Source organism: Acomys minous, assembly GCF_964271855.1.
Source record: "Acomys minous genome assembly, chromosome: 3".
In the NCBI taxonomy this organism is placed as follows: Eukaryota; Metazoa; Chordata; class Mammalia; order Rodentia; family Muridae; genus Acomys; species Acomys minous.
In genome coordinates, this window is record NC_140485.1 from 137,679,856 (window position 1) to 137,699,090 (window position 19,235).

At 56.0% G+C, this 19,235-nt stretch overlaps 1 protein-coding gene across 4 annotated transcripts in view; it reads right to left on the reverse strand.

The window, feature by feature from the left end:
- RSPH3 (radial spoke head 3) overlaps positions 1-19,235 on the reverse strand; it is a 58,559-nt gene that overhangs the window by 13,140 nt on the left and 26,184 nt on the right. For 2 of the 4 annotated variants that reach the window (XM_084776448.1, XM_084776449.1), the window contains exons 7-8: positions 17,531-17,617; positions 16,879-17,211 (exon numbers count right to left, since the gene is read on the reverse strand). In XM_084776448.1, the coding sequence (XP_084632574.1) occupies positions 16,879-17,211; positions 17,531-17,617 (420 nt within the window). Of the gene's footprint in view, positions 1-16,618; positions 17,212-17,530; positions 17,618-19,235 lie in introns of those variants that run through there. The other 2 variants (XM_084776451.1, XM_084776450.1) reach the window with 2 other exon arrangements.

Sequence of the window (19,235 nt, forward strand, 5' to 3'; positions counted from 1 at the left end):
AGCTGTGCTGTAGGAGGAGAAACTGGGAAGAGTGATATCTCAGAGAATACTTAAGGAAAAAAGAAATTTACTGGGGTATATGAACATGCTGATACGATCAAACTAAGGTGAGAAATGGGAAGGCTTTAGACATGTTTATGTTTAGTGTACATGTGTCTGTGTGCATGCACACATCACAATACCTATGTGGAGGTCAGAGGACAACTTGTGGGAGTCATCTCTCTCCTACTGTGTGGGTCTCAGAGTTTGAACTCAAGAGTGTTAGGCTTGATGGCAGGTGCCTTTACCTGGCTTTGGCATAGCTTTTAATATTTTATAAGAGAACTCCTCATGACAAATGTCAAGGGTAAATAATTGACTAAGCATTTACGACTGCCTAGGCCAGGAGACAGAACTGAATAGGAAGGAACTGCTTTCTAGCTCGTGAAGTAAAAACTCCTCCTCTTTAGAGTGAATAAAGAAAGATTAGGGTTCGTGAGGTCACTCCGGATGTGAAGGTGCTTGCCACAAGTCCCTGGGACTCACAAGGTGAAGGGAGAGAAATGAGTCCTGTAAGCTGTTCTCTGAGCTCCACACAGGTGCCATGGCGCACCATAGACATGTGCTAATACAAAGGGAGTAGCTGACTAGACTGGCCATCTGTTAAGGATCCAGCATCTGGGTGACGGTGGCACACGCCTTCAATCCCAGCACTCGGAGGCAGAGGCAGGCGGATCTGTGAGTATGAGGTCAGCCTGGTCTACAGGGCCAACTGCAGGACTGTCTCAGAAAACAAACAAAACCAAGCCAGGATCAGAGAAAGACAGAGGTTAGTGAGTATAGCAGAAGTCCAGTCTACAATAATCACTGTCAGAGCGGGCAGAGAACATTAGAGTAAGCTAAGTATTCAATGCAAGTCTGGGTCTCCAAGGACTGCAATGTGTTTTTAAATGATTTCCCTACAAGTTACTAAATCAGCAAACAAAACTGTGGGGCTTATTGTCGTCTTTTCAAACATTTATGTCGTCGTACACTGTTCTTACTCACTCTTCCTACACTCTCCTCCCGTGTCCCGCTGTGCTGGTCCCCTCCTTCCCTCGGATAGTGTCTGTCCTCTCCTCCCGTGTCCGCTGTGCTGGTCCCCTCCTTCCCTCGGATAGTGTCTGTCCTCTCCTCCCGTGTCCGCTGTGCTGGTCCCCTCCTTCCCTGGGATAGTGTCTGTCCTCTCCTCCCGTGTCCGCTGTGCTGGTCCCCTCCTTCCCTGGGATAGTGTCTGTCCTCTCCTCCCGTGTCCGCTGTGCTGGTCCCCTCCTTCCCTGGGATAGTGTCTGTCCTCTCCTCCCGTGTCCCCTGTGCTGGTCCCCTCCTTCCCTGGGATAGTGTCTGTCCTCTCCTCCCGTGTCCGCTGTGCTGGTCCCCTCCTTCCCTCGGATAGTGTCTGTCCTCTCCTCCCGTGTCCGCTGTGCTGGTCCCCTCCTTCCCTCGGATAGTGTCTGTCCTCTCCTCCCGTGTCCGCTGTGCTGGTCCCCTCCTTCCCTCGGATAGTGTCTGTCCTCTCCTCCCGTGTCCGCTGTGCTGGTCCCCTCCTTCCCTGGGATAGTGTCTGTCCTCTCCTCCCGTGTCTGCTGTGCTGGTCCCCTCCTTCCCTCGGATAGTGTCTGTCCTCTCCTCCCGTGTCCGCTGTGCTGGTCCCCTCCTTCCCTGGGATAGTGTCTGTCCTCTCCTCCCGTGTCCGCTGTGCTGGTCTCCTTCCCTGGGATAGTGTCTGTCCTCTCCTCCCGTGTCCGCTGTGCTGGTCTCCTTCCCTGGGATAGTGTCTGTCCTCTCCTCCCGTGTCCGCTGTGCTGGTCTCCTTCCCTGGGATAGTGTCTGTCCTCTCCTCCCGTGTCCCACTGTGCTGGTCCCCTCCTTCCCTCGGATAGTGTCTGTCCTCTCCTCCCGTGTCCGCTGTGCTGGTCCCCTCCTTCCCTCGGATAGTGTCTGTCCTCTCCTCCCGTGTCCGCTGTGCTGGTCTCCTCCTTCCCTCGGATAGTGTCTGTCCTCTCCTCCCGTGTCCGCTGTGCTGGTCCCCTCCTTCCCTGGGATAGTGTCTGTCCTCTCCTCCCGTGTCCGCTGTGCTGGTCCCCTCCTTCCCTCGGATAGTGTCTGTCCTCTCCTCCCGTGTCTGCTGTGCTGGTCCCCTCCTTCCCTGGGATAGTGTCTGTCCTCTCCTCCCGTGTCCGCTGTGCTGGTCCCCTCCTTCCCTGGGATAGTGTCTGTCCTCTCCTCCCGTGTCCCGCTGTGCTGGTCCCCTCCTTCCCTGGGATAGTGTCTGTCCTCTCCTCCCGTGTCCGCTGTGCTGGTCCCCTCCTTCCCTGGGATAGTGTCTGTCCTCTCCTCCCGTGTCCCGCTGTGCTGGTCCCCTCCTTCCCTCGGATAGTGTCTGTCCTCTCCTCCCGTGTCCGCTGTGCTGGTCCCCTCCTTCCCTCGGACAGTGTCTGTCCTCTCCTCCCGTGTCCCGCTGTGCTGGTCCCCTCCTTCCCTCGGATAGTGTCTGTCCTCTCCTCCCGTGTCCCCTGTGCTGGTCCCCTCCTTCCCTCGGACAGTGTCTGTCCTCTCCTCCCGTGTCCGCTGTGCTGGTCCCCTCCTTCCCTAGGATAGTGTCTGTCCTCTCCTCCCGTGTCCCGCTGTGCTGGTCCCCTCCTTCCCTGGGATAGTGTCTGTCCTCTCCTCCCGTGTCCGCTGTGCTGGTCCCCTCCTTCCCTCGGATAGTGTCTGTCCTCTCCTCCCGTGTCCCCTGTGCTGGTCCCCTCCTTCCCTCGGACAGTGTCTGTCCTCTCCTCCCGTGTCCGCTGTGCTGGTCCCCTCCTTCCCTGGGATAGTGTCTGTCCTCTCCTCCCGTGTCCGCTGTGCTGGTCCCCTCCTTCCCTGGGATAGTGTCTGTCCTCTCCTCCCGTGTCCGCTGTGCTGGTCCCCTCCTTCCCTGGGATAGTGTCTGTCCTCTCCTCCCGTGTCCGCTGTGCTGGTCCCCTCCTTCCCTGGGATAGTGTCTGTCCTCTCCTCCCGTGTCCGCTGTGCTGGTCCCCTCCTTCCCTGGGATAGTGTCTGTCCTCTCCTCCCGTGTCCCCTGTGCTGGTCCCCTCCTTCCCTCGGACAGTGTCTGTCCTCTCCTCCCGTGTCCGCTGTGCTGGTCCCCTCCTTCCCTGGGATAGTGTCTGTCCTCTCCTCCCGTGTCTGCTGTGCTGGTCCCCTCCTTCCCTCGGATAGTGTCTGTCCTCTCCTCCCGTGTCCGCTGTGCTGGTCCCCTCCTTCCCTGGGATAGTGTCTGTCCTCTCCTCCCGTGTCCGCTGTGCTGGTCTCCTTCCCTGGGATAGTGTCTGTCCTCTCCTCCCGTGTCCGCTGTGCTGGTCTCCTTCCCTGGGATAGTGTCTGTCCTCTCCTCCCGTGTCCGCTGTGCTGGTCTCCTTCCCTGGGATAGTGTCTGTCCTCTCCTCCCGTGTCCCACTGTGCTGGTCCCCTCCTTCCCTGGGATAGTGTCTGTCCTCTCCTCCCGTGTCCGCTGTGCTGGTCTCCTTCCCTGGGACAGTGTCTGTCCTCTCCTCCCGTGTCCGCTGTGCTGGTCCCCTCCTTCCCTGGGATAGTGTCTGTCCTCTCCTCCCGTGTCTGCTGTGCTGGTCCCCTCCTTCCCTCGGATAGTGTCTGTCCTCTCCTCCCGTGTCCGCTGTGCTGGTCCCCTCCTTCCCTGGGATAGTGTCTGTCCTCTCCTCCCGTGTCCGCTGTGCTGGTCTCCTTCCCTGGGATAGTGTCTGTCCTCTCCTCCCGTGTCCGCTGTGCTGGTCTCCTTCCCTGGGATAGTGTCTGTCCTCTCCTCCCGTGTCCGCTGTGCTGGTCTCCTTCCCTGGGATAGTGTCTGTCCTCTCCTCCCGTGTCCGCTGTGCTGGTCTCCTTCCCTGGGATAGTGTCTGTCCTCTCCTCCCGTGTCCGCTGTGCTGGTCTCCTTCCCTGGGATAGTGTCTGTCCTCTCCTCCCGTGTCCGCTGTGCTGGTCCCCTCCTTCCCTCGGATAGTGTCTGTCCTCTCCTCCCGTGTCCGCTGTGCTGGTCTCCTCCTTCCCTGGGATAGTGTCTGTCCTCTCCTCCCGTGTCCGCTGTGCTGGTCCCCTCCTTCCCTGGGATAGTGTCTGTCCTCTCCTCCCGTGTCCCGCTGTGCTGGTCCCCTCCTTCCCTGGGATAGTGTCTGTCCTCTCCTCCCGTGTCCGCTGTGCTGGTCCCCTCCTTCCCTGGGATAGTGTCTGTCCTCTCCTCCCGTGTCCCGCTGTGCTGGTCCCCTCCTTCCCTCGGATAGTGTCTGTCCTCTCCTCCCGTGTCCCCTGTGCTGGTCCCCTCCTTCCCTCGGACAGTGTCTGTCCTCTCCTCCCGTGTCCCGCTGTGCTGGTCCCCTCCTTCCCTCGGATAGTGTCTGTCCTCTCCTCCCGTGTCCCCTGTGCTGGTCCCCTCCTTCCCTCGGACAGTGTCTGTCCTCTCCTCCCGTGTCCGCTGTGCTGGTCCCCTCCTTCCCTAGGATAGTGTCTGTCCTCTCCTCCCGTGTCCCGCTGTGCTGGTCCCCTCCTTCCCTGGGATAGTGTCTGTCCTCTCCTCCCGTGTCCGCTGTGCTGGTCCCCTCCTTCCCTCGGATAGTGTCTGTCCTCTCCTCCCGTGTCCCCTGTGCTGGTCCCCTCCTTCCCTCGGACAGTGTCTGTCCTCTCCTCCCGTGTCCGCTGTGCTGGTCCCCTCCTTCCCTGGGATAGTGTCTGTCCTCTCCTCCCGTGTCCGCTGTGCTGGTCCCCTCCTTCCCTGGGATAGTGTCTGTCCTCTCCTCCCGTGTCCGCTGTGCTGGTCCCCTCCTTCCCTGGGATAGTGTCTGTCCTCTCCTCCCGTGTCCGCTGTGCTGGTCCCCTCCTTCCCTGGGATAGTGTCTGTCCTCTCCTCCCGTGTCCCCTGTGCTGGTCCCCTCCTTCCCTCGGACAGTGTCTGTCCTCTCCTCCCGTGTCCGCTGTGCTGGTCCCCTCCTTCCCTAGGATAGTGTCTGTCCTCTCCTCCCGTGTCCCGCTGTGCTGGTCCCCTCCTTCCCTGGGATAGTGTCTGTCCTCTCCTCCCGTGTCCCGCTGTGCTGGTCCCCTCCTTCCCTGGGATAGTGTCTGTCCTCTCCTCCCGTGTCCGCTGTGCTGGTCCCCTCCTTCCCTCGGATAGTGTCTGTCCTCTCCTCCCGTGTCCGCTGTGCTGGTCCCCTCCTTCCCTGGGATAGTGTCTGTCCTCTCCTCCCGTGTCCGCTGTGCTGGTCCCCTCCTTCCCTGGGATAGTGTCTGTCCTCTCCTCCCGTGTCCGCTGTGCTGGTCCCCTCCTTCCCTGGGATAGTGTCTGTCCTCTCCTCCCGTGTCCGCTGTGCTGGTCCCCTCCTTCCCTGGGATAGTGTCTGTCCTCTCCTCCCGTGTCCGCTGTGCTGGTCCCCTCCTTCCCTGGGATAGTGTCTGTCCTCTCCTCCCGTGTCCGCTGTGCTGGTCCCCTCCTTCCCTGGGATAGTGTCTGTCCTCTCCTCCCGTGTCCCGCTGTGCTGGTCCCCTCCTTCCCTGGGATAGTGTCTGTCCTCTCCTCCCGTGTCCGCTGTGCTGGTCTCCTTCCCTCGGATAGTGTCTGTCCTCTCCTCCCGTGTCCGCTGTGCTGGTCCCCTCCTTCCCTCGGATAGTGTCTGTCCTCTCCTCCCGTGTCTGCTGTGCTGGTCCCCTCCTTCCCTGGGATAGTGTCTGTCCTCTCCTCCCGTGTCCGCTGTGCTGGTCCCCTCCTTCCCTCGGATAGTGTCTGTCCTCTCCTCCCGTGTCCGCTGTGCTGGTCCCCTCCTTCCCTCGGATAGTGTCTGTCCTCTCCTCCCGTGTCCGCTGTGCTGGTCCCCTCCTTCCCTCGGATAGTGTCTGTCCTCTCCTCCCGTGTCCGCTGTGCTGGTCCCCTCCTTCCCTCGGATAGTGTCTGTCCTCTCCTCCCGTGTCTGCTGTGCTGGTCCCCTCCTTCCCTGGGATAGTGTCTGTCCTCTCCTCCCGTGTCCCCTGTGCTGGTCCCCTCCTTCCCTCGGACAGTGTCTGTCCTCTCCTCCCGTGTCCGCTGTGCTGGTCCCCTCCTTCCCTAGGATAGTGTCTGTCCTCTCCTCCCGTGTCCCGCTGTGCTGGTCCCCTCCTTCCCTGGGATAGTGTCTGTCCTCTCCTCCCGTGTCCCGCTGTGCTGGTCCCCTCCTTCCCTGGGATAGTGTCTGTCCTCTCCTCCCGTGTCCGCTGTGCTGGTCCCCTCCTTCCCTCGGATAGTGTCTGTCCTCTCCTCCCGTGTCCGCTGTGCTGGTCCCCTCCTTCCCTGGGATAGTGTCTGTCCTCTCCTCCCGTGTCCGCTGTGCTGGTCCCCTCCTTCCCTGGGATAGTGTCTGTCCTCTCCTCCCGTGTCCGCTGTGCTGGTCCCCTCCTTCCCTGGGATAGTGTCTGTCCTCTCCTCCCGTGTCCGCTGTGCTGGTCCCCTCCTTCCCTGGGATAGTGTCTGTCCTCTCCTCCCGTGTCCGCTGTGCTGGTCCCCTCCTTCCCTGGGATAGTGTCTGTCCTCTCCTCCCGTGTCCGCTGTGCTGGTCCCCTCCTTCCCTGGGATAGTGTCTGTCCTCTCCTCCCGTGTCCCGCTGTGCTGGTCCCCTCCTTCCCTGGGATAGTGTCTGTCCTCTCCTCCCGTGTCCGCTGTGCTGGTCTCCTTCCCTCGGATAGTGTCTGTCCTCTCCTCCCGTGTCCGCTGTGCTGGTCCCCTCCTTCCCTCGGATAGTGTCTGTCCTCTCCTCCCGTGTCTGCTGTGCTGGTCCCCTCCTTCCCTGGGATAGTGTCTGTCCTCTCCTCCCGTGTCCGCTGTGCTGGTCCCCTCCTTCCCTCGGATAGTGTCTGTCCTCTCCTCCCGTGTCCGCTGTGCTGGTCCCCTCCTTCCCTCGGATAGTGTCTGTCCTCTCCTCCCGTGTCCGCTGTGCTGGTCCCCTCCTTCCCTCGGATAGTGTCTGTCCTCTCCTCCCGTGTCCGCTGTGCTGGTCCCCTCCTTCCCTCGGATAGTGTCTGTCCTCTCCTCCCGTGTCTGCTGTGCTGGTCCCCTCCTTCCCTCGGATAGTGTCTGTCCTCTCCTCCCGTGTCCGCTGTGCTGGTCCCCTCCTTCCCTGGGATAGTGTCTGTCCTCTCCTCCCGTGTCCGCTGTGCTGGTCTCCTTCCCTGGGATAGTGTCTGTCCTCTCCTCCCGTGTCCGCTGTGCTGGTCTCCTTCCCTGGGATAGTGTCTGTCCTCTCCTCCCGTGTCCGCTGTGCTGGTCTCCTTCCCTGGGATAGTGTCTGTCCTCTCCTCCCGTGTCCCACTGTGCTGGTCCCCTCCTTCCCTCGGATAGTGTCTGTCCTCTCCTCCCGTGTCCGCTGTGCTGGTCCCCTCCTTCCCTGGGATAGTGTCTGTCCTCTCCTCCCGTGTCCCACTGTGCTGGTCCCCTCCTTCCCTCGGATAGTGTCTGTCCTCTCCTCCCGTGTCCGCTGTGCTGGTCCCCTCCTTCCCTGGGATAGTGTCTGTCCTCTCCTCCCGTGTCCCGCTGTGCTGGTCCCCTCCTTCCCTGGGATAGTGTCTGTCCTCTCCTCCCGTGTCCGCTGTGCTGGTCCCCTCCTTCCCTGGGATAGTGTCTGTCCTCTCCTCCCGTGTCCGCTGTGCTGGTCCCCTCCTTCCCTGGGATAGTGTCTGTCCTCTCCTCCCGTGTCCGCTGTGCTGGTCTCCTCCTTCCCTGGGATAGTGTCTGTCCTCTCCTCCCGTGTCCTGCTGTGCTGGTCCCCTCCTTCCCTCGGATAGTGTCTGTCCTCTCCTCCCGTGTCCGCTGTGCTGGTCCCCTCCTTCCCTGGGATAGTGTCTGTCCTCTCCTCCCGTGTCCGCTGTGCTGGTCCCCTCCTTCCCTGGGATAGTGTCTGTCCTCTCCTCCCGTGTCCGCTGTGCTGGTCCCCTCCTTCCCTGGGATAGTGTCTGTCCTCTCCTCCCGTGTCCGCTGTGCTGGTCCCCTCCTTCCCTGGGATAGTGTCTGTCCTCTCCTCCCGTGTCCCCTGTGCTGGTCCCCTCCTTCCCTCGGACAGTGTCTGTCCTCTCCTCCCGTGTCCGCTGTGCTGGTCCCCTCCTTCCCTAGGATAGTGTCTGTCCTCTCCTCCCGTGTCCCGCTGTGCTGGTCCCCTCCTTCCCTGGGATAGTGTCTGTCCTCTCCTCCCGTGTCCCGCTGTGCTGGTCCCCTCCTTCCCTGGGATAGTGTCTGTCCTCTCCTCCCGTGTCCGCTGTGCTGGTCCCCTCCTTCCCTCGGATAGTGTCTGTCCTCTCCTCCCGTGTCCGCTGTGCTGGTCCCCTCCTTCCCTGGGATAGTGTCTGTCCTCTCCTCCCGTGTCCGCTGTGCTGGTCCCCTCCTTCCCTGGGATAGTGTCTGTCCTCTCCTCCCGTGTCCGCTGTGCTGGTCCCCTCCTTCCCTGGGATAGTGTCTGTCCTCTCCTCCCGTGTCCGCTGTGCTGGTCCCCTCCTTCCCTGGGATAGTGTCTGTCCTCTCCTCCCGTGTCCGCTGTGCTGGTCCCCTCCTTCCCTGGGATAGTGTCTGTCCTCTCCTCCCGTGTCCGCTGTGCTGGTCCCCTCCTTCCCTGGGATAGTGTCTGTCCTCTCCTCCCGTGTCCCGCTGTGCTGGTCCCCTCCTTCCCTGGGATAGTGTCTGTCCTCTCCTCCCGTGTCCGCTGTGCTGGTCTCCTTCCCTCGGATAGTGTCTGTCCTCTCCTCCCGTGTCCGCTGTGCTGGTCCCCTCCTTCCCTCGGATAGTGTCTGTCCTCTCCTCCCGTGTCTGCTGTGCTGGTCCCCTCCTTCCCTGGGATAGTGTCTGTCCTCTCCTCCCGTGTCCGCTGTGCTGGTCCCCTCCTTCCCTCGGATAGTGTCTGTCCTCTCCTCCCGTGTCCGCTGTGCTGGTCCCCTCCTTCCCTCGGATAGTGTCTGTCCTCTCCTCCCGTGTCCGCTGTGCTGGTCCCCTCCTTCCCTCGGATAGTGTCTGTCCTCTCCTCCCGTGTCCGCTGTGCTGGTCCCCTCCTTCCCTCGGATAGTGTCTGTCCTCTCCTCCCGTGTCTGCTGTGCTGGTCCCCTCCTTCCCTCGGATAGTGTCTGTCCTCTCCTCCCGTGTCCGCTGTGCTGGTCCCCTCCTTCCCTGGGATAGTGTCTGTCCTCTCCTCCCGTGTCCGCTGTGCTGGTCTCCTTCCCTGGGATAGTGTCTGTCCTCTCCTCCCGTGTCCGCTGTGCTGGTCTCCTTCCCTGGGATAGTGTCTGTCCTCTCCTCCCGTGTCCGCTGTGCTGGTCTCCTTCCCTGGGATAGTGTCTGTCCTCTCCTCCCGTGTCCCACTGTGCTGGTCCCCTCCTTCCCTCGGATAGTGTCTGTCCTCTCCTCCCGTGTCCGCTGTGCTGGTCCCCTCCTTCCCTGGGATAGTGTCTGTCCTCTCCTCCCGTGTCCCACTGTGCTGGTCCCCTCCTTCCCTCGGATAGTGTCTGTCCTCTCCTCCCGTGTCCGCTGTGCTGGTCCCCTCCTTCCCTGGGATAGTGTCTGTCCTCTCCTCCCGTGTCCCGCTGTGCTGGTCCCCTCCTTCCCTGGGATAGTGTCTGTCCTCTCCTCCCGTGTCCGCTGTGCTGGTCCCCTCCTTCCCTGGGATAGTGTCTGTCCTCTCCTCCCGTGTCCGCTGTGCTGGTCTCCTCCTTCCCTGGGATAGTGTCTGTCCTCTCCTCCCGTGTCCTGCTGTGCTGGTCCCCTCCTTCCCTCGGATAGTGTCTGTCCTCTCCTCCCGTGTCCGCTGTGCTGGTCCCCTCCTTCCCTCGGATAGTGTCTGTCCTCTCCTCCCGTGTCCGCTGTGCTGGTCCCCTCCTTCCCTGGGATAGTGTCTGTCCTCTCCTCCCGTGTCCCACTGTGCTGGTCCCCTCCTTCCCTGGGATAGTGTCTGTCCTCTCCTCCCGTGTCCGCTGTGCTGGTCCCCTCCTTCCCTGGGATAGTGTCTGTCCTCTCCTCCCGTGTCCGCTGTGCTGGTCCCCTCCTTCCCTGGGATAGTGTCTGTCCTCTCCTCCCGTGTCCCGCTGTGCTGGTCCCCTCCTTCCCTGGGATAGTGTCTGTCCTCTCCTCCCGTGTCCGCTGTGCTGGTCTCCTTCCCTCGGATAGTGTCTGTCCTCTCCTCCCGTGTCCGCTGTGCTGGTCCCCTCCTTCCCTCGGATAGTGTCTGTCCTCTCCTCCCGTGTCTGCTGTGCTGGTCCCCTCCTTCCCTGGGATAGTGTCTGTCCTCTCCTCCCGTGTCCGCTGTGCTGGTCTCCTTCCCTCGGATAGTGTCTGTCCTCTCCTCCCGTGTCCGCTGTGCTGGTCCCCTCCTTCCCTCGGATAGTGTCTGTCCTCTCCTCCCGTGTCCGCTGTGCTGGTCCCCTCCTTCCCTGGGATAGTGTCTGTCCTCTCCTCCCGTGTCCCGCTGTGCTGGTCCCCTCCTTCCCTGGGATAGTGTCTGTCCTCTCCTCCCGTGTCCGCTGTGCTGGTCCCCTCCTTCCCTGGGATAGTGTCTGTCCTCTCCTCCCTTGTCCGCTGTGCTGGTCTCCTTCCCTCGGATAGTGTCTGTCCTCTCCTCCCGTGTCCGCTGTGCTGGTCCCCTCCTTCCCTCGGATAGTGTCTGTCCTCTCCTCCCGTGTCTGCTGTGCTGGTCCCCTCCTTCCCTGGGATAGTGTCTGTCCTCTCCTCCCGTGTCCGCTGTGCTGGTCCCCTCCTTCCCTCGGATAGTGTCTGTCCTCTCCTCCCGTGTCCGCTGTGCTGGTCCCCTCCTTCCCTGGGATAGTGTCTGTCCTCTCCTCCCGTGTCCCGCTGTGCTGGTCCCCTCCTTCCCTCGGACAGTGTCTGTCCTCTCCTCCCGTGTCCGCTGTGCTGGTCCCCTCCTTCCCTGGGATAGTGTCTGTTCTCTCCTCCCGTGTCCGCTGTGCTGGTCCCCTCCTTCCCTCGGATAGTGTCTGTCCTCTCCTCCCGTGTCTGCTGTGCTGGTCCCCTCCTTCCCTGGGATAGTGTCTGTCCTCTCCTCCCGTGTCCGCTGTGCTGGTCCCCTCCTTCCCTGGGATAGTGTCTGTCCTCTCCTCCCGTGTCCCGCTGTGCTGGTCCCCTCCTTCCCTGGGACAGTGTCTGTCCTCTCCTCCCGTGTCCGCTGTGCTGGTCCCCTCCTTCCCTGGGATAGTGTCTGTCCTCTCCTCCCGTGTCCCGCTGTGCTGGTCCCCTCCTTCCCTCGGACAGTGTCTGTCCTCTCCTCCCGTGTCCGCTGTGCTGGTCCCCTCCTTCCCTGGGATAGTGTCTGTTCTCTCCTCCCGTGTCCGCTGTGCTGGTCTCCTCCTTCCCTGGGATAGTGTCTGTCCTCTCCTCCCGTGTCCGCTGTGCTGGTCTCCTTCCCTGGGATAGTGTCTGTCCTCTCCTCCCGTGTCCGCTGTGCTGGTCTCCTTCCCTGGGATAGTGTCTGTCCTCTCCTCCCGTGTCCGCTGTGCTGGTCTCCTTCCCTCGGATAGTGTCTGTCCTCTCCTCCCGTGTCCGCTGTGCTGGTCCCCTCCTTCCCTGGGATAGTGTCTGTCCTCTCCTCCCGTGTCCGCTGTGCTGGTCTCCTTCCCTGGGATAGTGTCTGTCCTCTCCTCCCGTGTCCGCTGTGCTGGTCTCCTTCCCTGGGATAGTGTCTGTCCTCTCCTCCCGTGTCCGCTGTGCTGGTCTCCTTCCCTCGGATAGTGTCTGTCCTCTCCTCCCGTGTCCGCTGTGCTGGTCCCCTCCTTCCCTCGGACAGTGTCTGTCCTCTCCTCCCGTGTCTGCTGTGCTGGTCCCCTCCTTCCCTCGGACAGTGTCTGTCCTCTCCTCCCGTGTCTGCTGTGCTGGTCTCCTCCTTCCCTGGGATAGTGTCTGTCCTCTCCTCCCGTGTCCGCTGTGCTGGTCTCCTTCCCTGGGATAGTGTCTGTCCTCTCCTCCCGTGTCTGCTGTGCTGGTCCCCTCCTTCCCTGGGATAGTGTCTGTCCTCTCCTCCCGTGTCCGCTGTGCTGGTCCCCTCCTTCCCTCGGATAGTGTCTGTCCTCTCCTCCCGTGTCCGCTGTGCTGGTCCCCTCCTTCCCTGGGATAGTGTCTGTCCTCTCCTCCCGTGTCCCGCTGTGCTGGTCCCCTCCTTCCCTCGGACAGTGTCTGTCCTCTCCTCCCGTGTCCGCTGTGCTGGTCCCCTCCTTCCCTGGGATAGTGTCTGTCCTCTCCTCCCGTGTCCGCTGTGCTGGTCCCCTCCTTCCCTGGGATAGTGTCTGTCCTCTCCTCCCGTGTCCGCTGTGCTGGTCCCCTCCTTCCCTCGGATAGTGTCTGTCCTCTCCTCCCGTGTCTGCTGTGCTGGTCCCCTCCTTCCCTGGGATAGTGTCTGTCCTCTCCTCCCGTGTCCGCTGTGCTGGTCCCCTCCTTCCCTCGGATAGTGTCTGTCCTCTCCTCCCGTGTCCGCTGTGCTGGTCTCCTTCCCTGGGATAGTGTCTGTCCTCTCCTCCCGTGTCCCCTGTGCTGGTCCCCTCCTTCCCTGGGATAGTGTCTGTCCTCTCCTCCCGTGTCCGCTGTGCTGGTCCCCTCCTTCCCTGGGATAGTGTCTGTCCTCTCCTCCCGTGTCCACTGTGCTGGTCCCCTCCTTCCCTCGGATAGTGTCTGTCCTCTCCTCCCGTGTCCACTGTGCTGGTCCCCTCCTTCCCTCGGATAGTGTCTGTCCTCTCCTCCCGTGTCCGCTGTGCTGGTCCCTTCCTTCCCTGGGATAGTGTCCGTCCTCTCTGCATTCACCTCTCACACCTCCTATCATTCTTTCCTCACTCCCGAACCTCTCTTAAAATCACTTCCTTGCCTCTTAGTGCCTTTTTTACACACAGGCGTGCGTGCGCACACACACACACACTCAGGCAGATATACACACAGATACACAAACAGACTTACACAGATGCACACACAAACTTAAAGTAAGAGAAAAACCCCAGCATCTGACTTTCTGAGTCTGTCTTATTTTCCTAGCAGAGTGACATCAACCAGCTGCATCCCTTTTCTACTGCTGTGATGATTCCGTTTCTCCCTATGGCTGAATAATGTGGTACATTACGCAATGACATTTTATTGTGTGCTGAGCTTTCTTATGGACTTATGAAGTTGAGCTCGAGTTAACGTTGGCACAGGGCTTTACTGGCCCCTAGTGGTAAATATGAATATTAATATAATCTAAACTGTTAGAGGACTATAATTTACACACATTAAAATGCTTATTTTCTAAAATTCATGAATCAAAACATCGACAAATATTTGTTTTGAACTCTACTTTCAAAGCTGAGTAGAATGGTCAGACTCTGACTCACTCTAGGCAGCAGGTAGGAAGACTGGTGCTGGTTATTGGCTCCATCAGTGAGGAACTGACACCCAAGCACAGGCTCTGCAGAGGCCCTGACATGGCTACTGAGCTACAGAACACACATAAAATGAGTAAAGGAGAGCACATGCAACTTCCTATCAGAGGCAGAGCACATGGAATCAAAATTAGATAAAAATGGCTGAAGTGGTTGATGTTTTGACAACATAAGAAACTGAACCTTTGCAGGGGTAGAAGGAACAGGTACACGCCATTTAGATGTGTGTAAAAGTATCCCTTTCTCAGCTGTGACCCCCTCAGTGTGGCTTTAAAGGGAATCTTATGCTTCAAATCCTGTGTTTCTCCTTCCATATAATTTTAACATTTAACAGAGGGCCAACAAATGAGTTCTTTGCCCCATTTTACAAAGGAAAACTCTGGGAAAAGGAAAAGTCTCTCTCTGGGGTGAGGGTTAGCTCTTTGCAGAAAGCCTGGCTTGAGCCATTTTACATCCTGCAAGTTCTTGGAGGGACTCTCAGAGCATGTTAGTGTCCCGCACATAGCTCAAACCTAATGGTGCTGAGTAGAGGAAAGTGACACTGTAGCTTGTCTCTGTTTGCTTATGTGGGAATTAACACTGAGACCCCAGTCTCTGCATGGTGAGCGCACATTCACCACCCGCAGGAGCGTAAGCAAATGTTGGTCAAGCCAGTGGCTGAAGGTGTCCACTCATCCGCCATTTGTGCAGCTGCTTATGGTTCTGGTGAGGCTTGGTCCTTGTCTGCAGAGTACCCTGCATGTGCCTGGGGTAAGTCTTCATGAACTTGACAGAAATGCAAACTTTTCACTTAAGACATTTGCTTCCACACTATATAAAACTATTTTCTTTTTCTGTCAGGTACAATACTTGACCTCTCACTTTCCTTGTTTCTCCCTAGGATGGAACAGGGTGATAACAAGGATAAGACTATCTCAACGTGGAGTCTCTGGATCTACATATATTTCATAAATTATGGAATTATACAGCATACCTTGTATGTCTAGCAAAACATCTGCAAAGCAGTCAAAGGCACGTGGCGGGAAGTCATAAGCCCTAGAGGGGACTGACTACTGTTTCTTAGTTGAACCAGCAGTGTTGTACTGTCTTTGTTTATGCCCACAGACGAGACAAAGGGCGCTCAAGCTTTATCAGAGAAGCCTCTCTCTGCAGAGAGTGAAGTAACCCAGGACTGCTCAGGTGCTGAGAATAACTGACGGTCGAGAGCTCAGGCCTGCACAGGACATTATACCACGTCAAAGGCCCAGGGCCTTACAGAACAGGGGCAGAACGAGCGGAGGAGCTGGAGGACAGACAAAGGCTGTGAAATGCCACCTTCTGGCTACAACACCGCTGTCCTAACAGCTGCACTGGGGCTGCACAGGACTGGCTGGCCCTGTCAGCAGTTATGGAGACCCCTACTGGCTCCTGAGAGACTCTGGAAGCAGGGAAGTCATTTCTTCAGTTGTACCCAATGGTGAGCCCATCAGGCTCCAACTGACAGTTCCAAACCCACGGCTACCCAGTGCCCTTGATAACCTCTGGCTCACTAAACAAAACAGACGTGAATTTGGGAAAGGGTTTTATAGGGAGGAAGAGAGGGTTGATGGGGTGGGAGTGAGAAGTATTAGTAATTCTAATGAATTATATACAAGTATGACATTGTCAAAGAGCAGGGTTATATACAAGTATGAAATTGTCAAATGTTGCAAAATGTTGCATAGACTACATCTTATAAAGGATAGTAACCATTGTAGAAAGCAATTAGCCTTAATATTAAATTAGTTGTAAATATTTTAAAATTAGTAATAAATTTTAAATTATGAAAATAAAAGTTTTGTATTCACGATTAAATTTACTAAATTTAATTGCATATTTTATTAGAAACAGCCCTAATCAAAGTTTTTGGGTTTTTTGCTATAATCAGTATGTTATAAATTTTAGAATGATAATAAAGACTGTTTAACATGGCTAAACTAACCCAGCAGGGGAAAGCAAGTGTGACCTGAATGTTTAAAGTTCTACAGAGCACCAACTCACTTAAATTTGTAGCCTGTGCCTCACAAGAGCAGAGGTCAGAGGTAAGAGAAGGATGCTTATCAGGTTAGGGCCCTGGCTAAGGTTCTGGTAACAGTCCTGTAACTACACTTGTTGCCTGCTGCAAGCCACTCTATATTTCTGGAATCTTCTTTTAGCACGTACTCAAGTCAGCTGCATTACTAGACTGTGAGAAAGGGAGTGTGTCTTATTCAGGACTATTTACCCTAAGGTCTGTATGTCTCACTTGGTACCCAACACATAGCAGCTTCCTGCTCATGTCTGCTGGCTGATAAAGGAAGATGGAGATATAAACATGATCACATGACAGTATTGTGATGTAATGCATGGGCAGCTGGGTACACTCGTTCTATATTTATAATCACATACACACTCTTGCACTGGTCCTACGAAGTGACAGTGGATATGCAAGGAAGTCATGACTGCAGATTCTATCTCCTCCAGCTTTCTAAGGCTAGACCGGATGCCTGCATGGTGACTCCGACCTCAGCTACTGCCAGCAGTCACGGGATGGAGATGCTCACCTGTGCTCCTCACTACTGCAGGAAATGGTCTCAACGAGCTAAGAGTCAAGAGTGACTCCCTTGTACACCACAGCCATCTACAATACCTGACCATCTTGCCACACTTTTAAGAGACAAGCAATTGATGTAAACTAGTATGGAAAGAAGGCATTCTACTTGGTAAAGAATAACATTTATAAGCACATATTTATTAGTTACAAAGTAAAAGTTTATGTTTTCTAAGTGTGGAAGCATGCATGAGCCTAAATGCCCACAGAAGGCCTGGGCACTTCCAGCCGACAGGCTGTGTGTGGTGGATGGAGACGGCTTTTATTTTTATTGGTGCTGCCTGAAAATTTTTCATGGGTGAAGTTGGAAAAAAGAGAGCTGCAAGAAGGTAGCCTGTCCAGAGCAGTGAGCAAGCCTTTGTCAGATGCGGGTGCTGGAGGGGTGGCTGTTCAATTTTATACAAACAAAGGCTCAGTGTTTGCTCCTTACAGGGGATGTCACCTTAGCCGCCAGTATCACTTAGGTATTCCTTACCGACTGAGTAGGCTGGTTTGCCTCAGAGAAGACAAGCTTATTGGCTGTCAACACTATTAGCTAACACGAGATATGAGACTTCGCAAAAAGGAATTAATCCACAAAATGAGAGGGATTAAGAAAAGATACATTTACTAGTTATAAATGACAGTAATGGGAAACGAGTGACTAGGCAAGAATCTTATTAGTACGACAATATGGCCTTCGGATATTCTGTTAAATAAATGAAAAGTGTCATTTTTATTAGCTTTATTTTTTTAAATTATAATTGATTTGTTCAGCCAATTAGACAAAAAGATTTGGTGTCTAAATATCACATAATTTCTAACATCTGGTTCACGTGCACCAGTACCCTGCTTGCGTTACTACTGACCAGATGCTGAGTGGCTCCCTGGCTCCCATGGTCCTTCTGGTTGTGGCAGCTCCTCCCCTACAGACTCCATCAGTTCTGCTGGGACACTCTGCCAAGAAGGAGTCCTCTCTTCCACGGGCTTCCTTTCTTGGGCTGGTATTTTCTGTGAGGAGTCTGTGTCTGCAAGTGGCTTCTGGGTGTGGGATGAGGTTGGCTCCTGTAATTCTAAACTCACCGAGGGATCAGTCAGGGTGTCAGGACCACTGAACACATCATCCGACCTCAGAGAGGGCTGTGTGTCCTCCTTACGCTCGTAACTATTTAGCCTTCTTTCAACAACTTCACGGATCAACACTGAAAAGTTCAGAGGTCAGTGTGAGTTTCCATACTTTCCTGCTGGATGAGCAGAAGCATCACCTAGGCCTCTCCCCTTCCCATTGGCCTTTATAAATTTAGCATATACAACAACTGTCAATCAATGCTCTCAACAGGTTACAGTCTTTAACCCTTCAGAGCAACAATAGAAGACGTTATATGATGAAATCACAGGAAAACCAGAACAAGAAAGGGTGAAAACCGCACCCATGTTACTACACTGATACCCTCAGGGCTTAAGAGCCATCACTGACACTAGCGTTTCCTCCCCACTGAGCTTTTATATAAAGTAACTTACTGTCAAGCACGGTTCTTCCCACCATGCTGTGCTCCATGGTCTTTTCAACTTCATTCATTAGCCATGGAAGGAATCCGATCTCAATGTCTGCAATAAAGAAGCTCAGTAAGTCATCTCTGCAGATCCTCCAGACAGAACGTGCTTGCGCTAAGGCAACGCTGCACAGCAGCATGGTCTCCTCAGCACAGACTCACAGTGCAGTCTCAGCCACATTCTTTACACACGTGCTGCTCCACTTCCCTTCTACTGCAGCAGAAGCAGCTTTCCCACTGAGTCAAAACAGAGCTGGCACACAAGGGAGGGAGGGAGGGCAGAGAGAAGGTGCTGCTCTAGGAAAACTCTGCTCAAGTGGGATGCAAGCCTGGGGAAAACTAGTGGGGTGCACTGCTGGGAAAAAGAACGCCTCCCCTTGATGCAGGAGGCAGATGGACATCGATCAGCCGAAAGGGTATCTGAGCAGGGCCATCTGGAGAGCACCGCTGATGAAGTAGGTGCCTCTATTAGGAGAGACTTTCTCCCGCTTCAGTGGAGCATCGCTGTGCAAGCCCTTTAACAAGAGTGCCCACAGGGTCTACGCTGCTCTTAGGGGCGGGCACCACAAGGTTACTTAATAGGGGGATAGTGGAGAGTAACAGAATATTGTATTTCCTATTATATATGACACATAGCAGGTAAGATTGTCATTTTCAAGTTTTAAACTATATAACATAAACATTATTGTTCTCTGTGACCAATAGTAAGATGTCTACTGTTATGGTTTGGAGCTTAACTAGTTCCCCAAAGCTCATGTGCAGACAGTGTGCTGGGGGGTGGGGCCTAGTTGAGGAAGTACATTATTGGGGAGTGTGTCCTCTTGATGGGTATCCTGGGAGCCATCCCTTTAATATACTGAAACAGCTTTCATTTCCCAGGTGGTCCTCATCCAGGCCCAGAAACAATGGCGTTAAATGGCTACCTTTGGTTATGTATTGAGATTCCTGAAACCTTGAGCTAAACTCAATCTTTTACCCCTTTAAGCTGACTGTTCCAGCCTTTTGTCACAGTGACACCTAGCTAGAACACAAGCTAGGATGGCAGCAGAGCAATGGCGCTGCAGCTCATGTCAGCATGAGACCTGGACACATCTGTGCTGGCTGTTCTTGGTTGTCAACTTGACTACATCTGGAATTAACAAGAACAGAAGCAGTGGGCACACTTGAGAGGGATTTTTTTCTTGACTGGATCATTTGGGGTGGGAAGACCCACCTTAAATCTGGGCCACACCTTCTGGAGGGAACACATTCAGAAGATATGGAAGGCAGAAGCTTTTGCTTTTTTGCCTGCCCTCCTTCCCGTGGCAAGTGCATCCCTTCACTGTATTAGAGCCTATTTTAGGATTCCAGTGTATACTGAAGACAGCTGAGGCATCCAGCTCAGTGGACCAAACTACTTATTGGATTCTTGGACTTTCCACCAGGAGACAGCCAACTGTTGGAATAGCCAGACCACATCCTATAAGCCACTCTTGATAAATCCCATTTCTATATACATAGACACATCCTACCCATCAGCTCTGCTTCTCTAGAGAACCCTGACTAATACAGATTTTGGTACCCAGAGTGGGGCGACTACTTCTGCGAAGGGTGGAGACTTTCTCAGGTGAGATCAATGCTTGAGTTCTAAGTTCTCAGCCTCAGTAGGTCCCTCCCACACATCTCCATCCCAA